The sequence below is a fragment of the Fulmarus glacialis genome, unplaced genomic scaffold (assembly GCF_000690835.1).
Source record: "Fulmarus glacialis isolate BGI_N327 unplaced genomic scaffold, ASM69083v1 scaffold10902, whole genome shotgun sequence".
Lineage (NCBI taxonomy): Eukaryota > Metazoa > Chordata > Aves > Procellariiformes > Procellariidae > Fulmarus > Fulmarus glacialis.
Genome location: NW_009197171.1, coordinates 9825 through 11564, shown reverse-complemented (window position 1 = coordinate 11564; position 1740 = coordinate 9825). Strand labels below are relative to the sequence as shown.

The window sequence follows — 1740 nt, the reverse complement described above, 5'->3', positions numbered from 1 at the left end:
ACTCCACAGCCATGCGGGCGCAGGCAGCAGCCTCTGGCCAGCCCGTGGTGCGGGGAGGGTCCGGCATGGTGCGGTGCACAAGAGGCAAAATGCAGGGTGTTGGTATAGCACTGTGGAATGGAGGGGGTGTAAGCAAAGTGGACAACATACTGGTGGGGCAGATGTATCCTCCAGCCACCTCTCTTCAGGGCTGTGTGCGGAGCCCAGGCAGCTCCGGCTGCTGCTGCAGCCCTGCGTGGCTCCGTCCCTCCCTGGGCACCGCCAGCTCTGGGGCAGGCAGCCGGGGCGGTGAACCGGGTAGCCGCAGGAGGGAAGACCTTGCCCAGGGCTGAGCAGGAAAAGAGCAGCCAGCTCCCTTTGAGGCTTCTGGGAAGTCACATGCGGCCAAGGCCACACGCTGCTTAACGAGCTCCTCTGAGGATACGTTCAATGGCCAGCTTGAGCGATGTAAAATGAAACAAGCTTGCAGAGTGTGCAGCTCACTATTATGATCCAAATTAGATTTCATGCCCTTTTCAGCTGTTTCTTTTGGGATGACTTAACTTCTCCTACTCAAGCTGTGTAATAACTTACTCTACAAGCACATCTATGGCTATCCTAACTTTTCATCTCAGAATAAATTGCTCCTCAGGCCATCTTTAGGAATCAGGTTCCTAACCAAAACTCAACTTGAGAGCTTTCCTTTTATCCAATTTGTGCTCTTCCCAAATCTCTGCCATGCCCCTTCCTACAAATGTCATGCTGCATTCCTGAAAGCCCTGGGTTTTTCCCACAAGTAAAGCTGCACGGCAGAGAGCAATTAGCGTTAATACTCAATGTGGCATCAATCTCCTGCTGTGGAGTAATTCTTGCCCGCTTACAATGGGGTGTGTGCAGTTGGTTGCTAATGTATGCCTCTGTCTGGCAAGACAACCCAGCTCAGTGCCACATCCTGCTCCAGCCATCTCCTGCAATGATTAACTTGAGAACTGATGTTCCCTGAAGTTCCTAATGTCTCTGAGCCCTCGGCTTTTGTGTCTGAGCTTTGCTCAGAGAAGCTTTGACTGCAAGTTCAATCCCTGAATAAGGGTCTGACCCAACAGCCCTTCAGTGCTCATTTGGATGCGTGCCTTTCACCCCTGGACACATGGGTCCAGCACCCACCTCTTATTTTGGCACCTGGATGGGTGGATAAATAAGCGTCAGTGTTGCCCAACCTCTAGCGTATCTGGCAGCTGCTCTGTGAATGCAGTCTCCAGCCGCAAAGTGCTGTAATTGGGGGGGGGAGTCCTGGGCAACGGGTTGTCCTGGGGCAGTGGAAGGCGGAGGGCGGTGTTGAAGGTGGGCAGGTCCTCATCGACGCAGACGGGGTTATCGTGGCCTTGCCTCTCCAGATCGCTGGCCTGCGGTGGCTTCCCTGACCGGTCCCTTTTTCGGTCATTCCACCATTTCTTTGCCTTTTGCCATTGGCGCCGCATTACAATGGAAAGTGAATCAATGAAGAAGACCTCGACGATCTCAATGACGCAGACGACTGAGCAGCTCATCCAAAGGCCCAGCTGGCCTCCGAAGTTGGAAAGAAGAATGACGAGCTGGAAGAGAAAAGAGCATAAGGTTATCGGCTCCTGTGGGCGCCGGACACGTGTCCACAGCACTGTTACGGCGTGCAGGGAGGCTGCGCCAAGCTGGGGCACCCAGGGTTTGCTGTGAGCGCTACGAAATGCAGTGGGCCCTTCCTCTGCTGCCCGCATTATCCTCTCC

The 1740-nt window shown here is 54.3% G+C and overlaps 1 protein-coding gene across 1 annotated transcript in view; it reads right to left on the bottom strand.

Annotated features, from left to right (window-relative positions):
- Positions 1-1181: 1181 nt before the first annotated feature.
- SCNN1G (sodium channel, non-voltage-gated 1, gamma subunit) overlaps positions 1182-1740 on the bottom strand; it is a gene marked incomplete at its 5' end in the record, with an annotated part of 10379 nt that continues 9820 nt past the window's right edge. Inside the window, 1 exon segment of the mRNA XM_009572446.1 lies at positions 1182-1571. Within this exon segment, the coding sequence (XP_009570741.1) occupies positions 1182-1571 (390 nt within the window).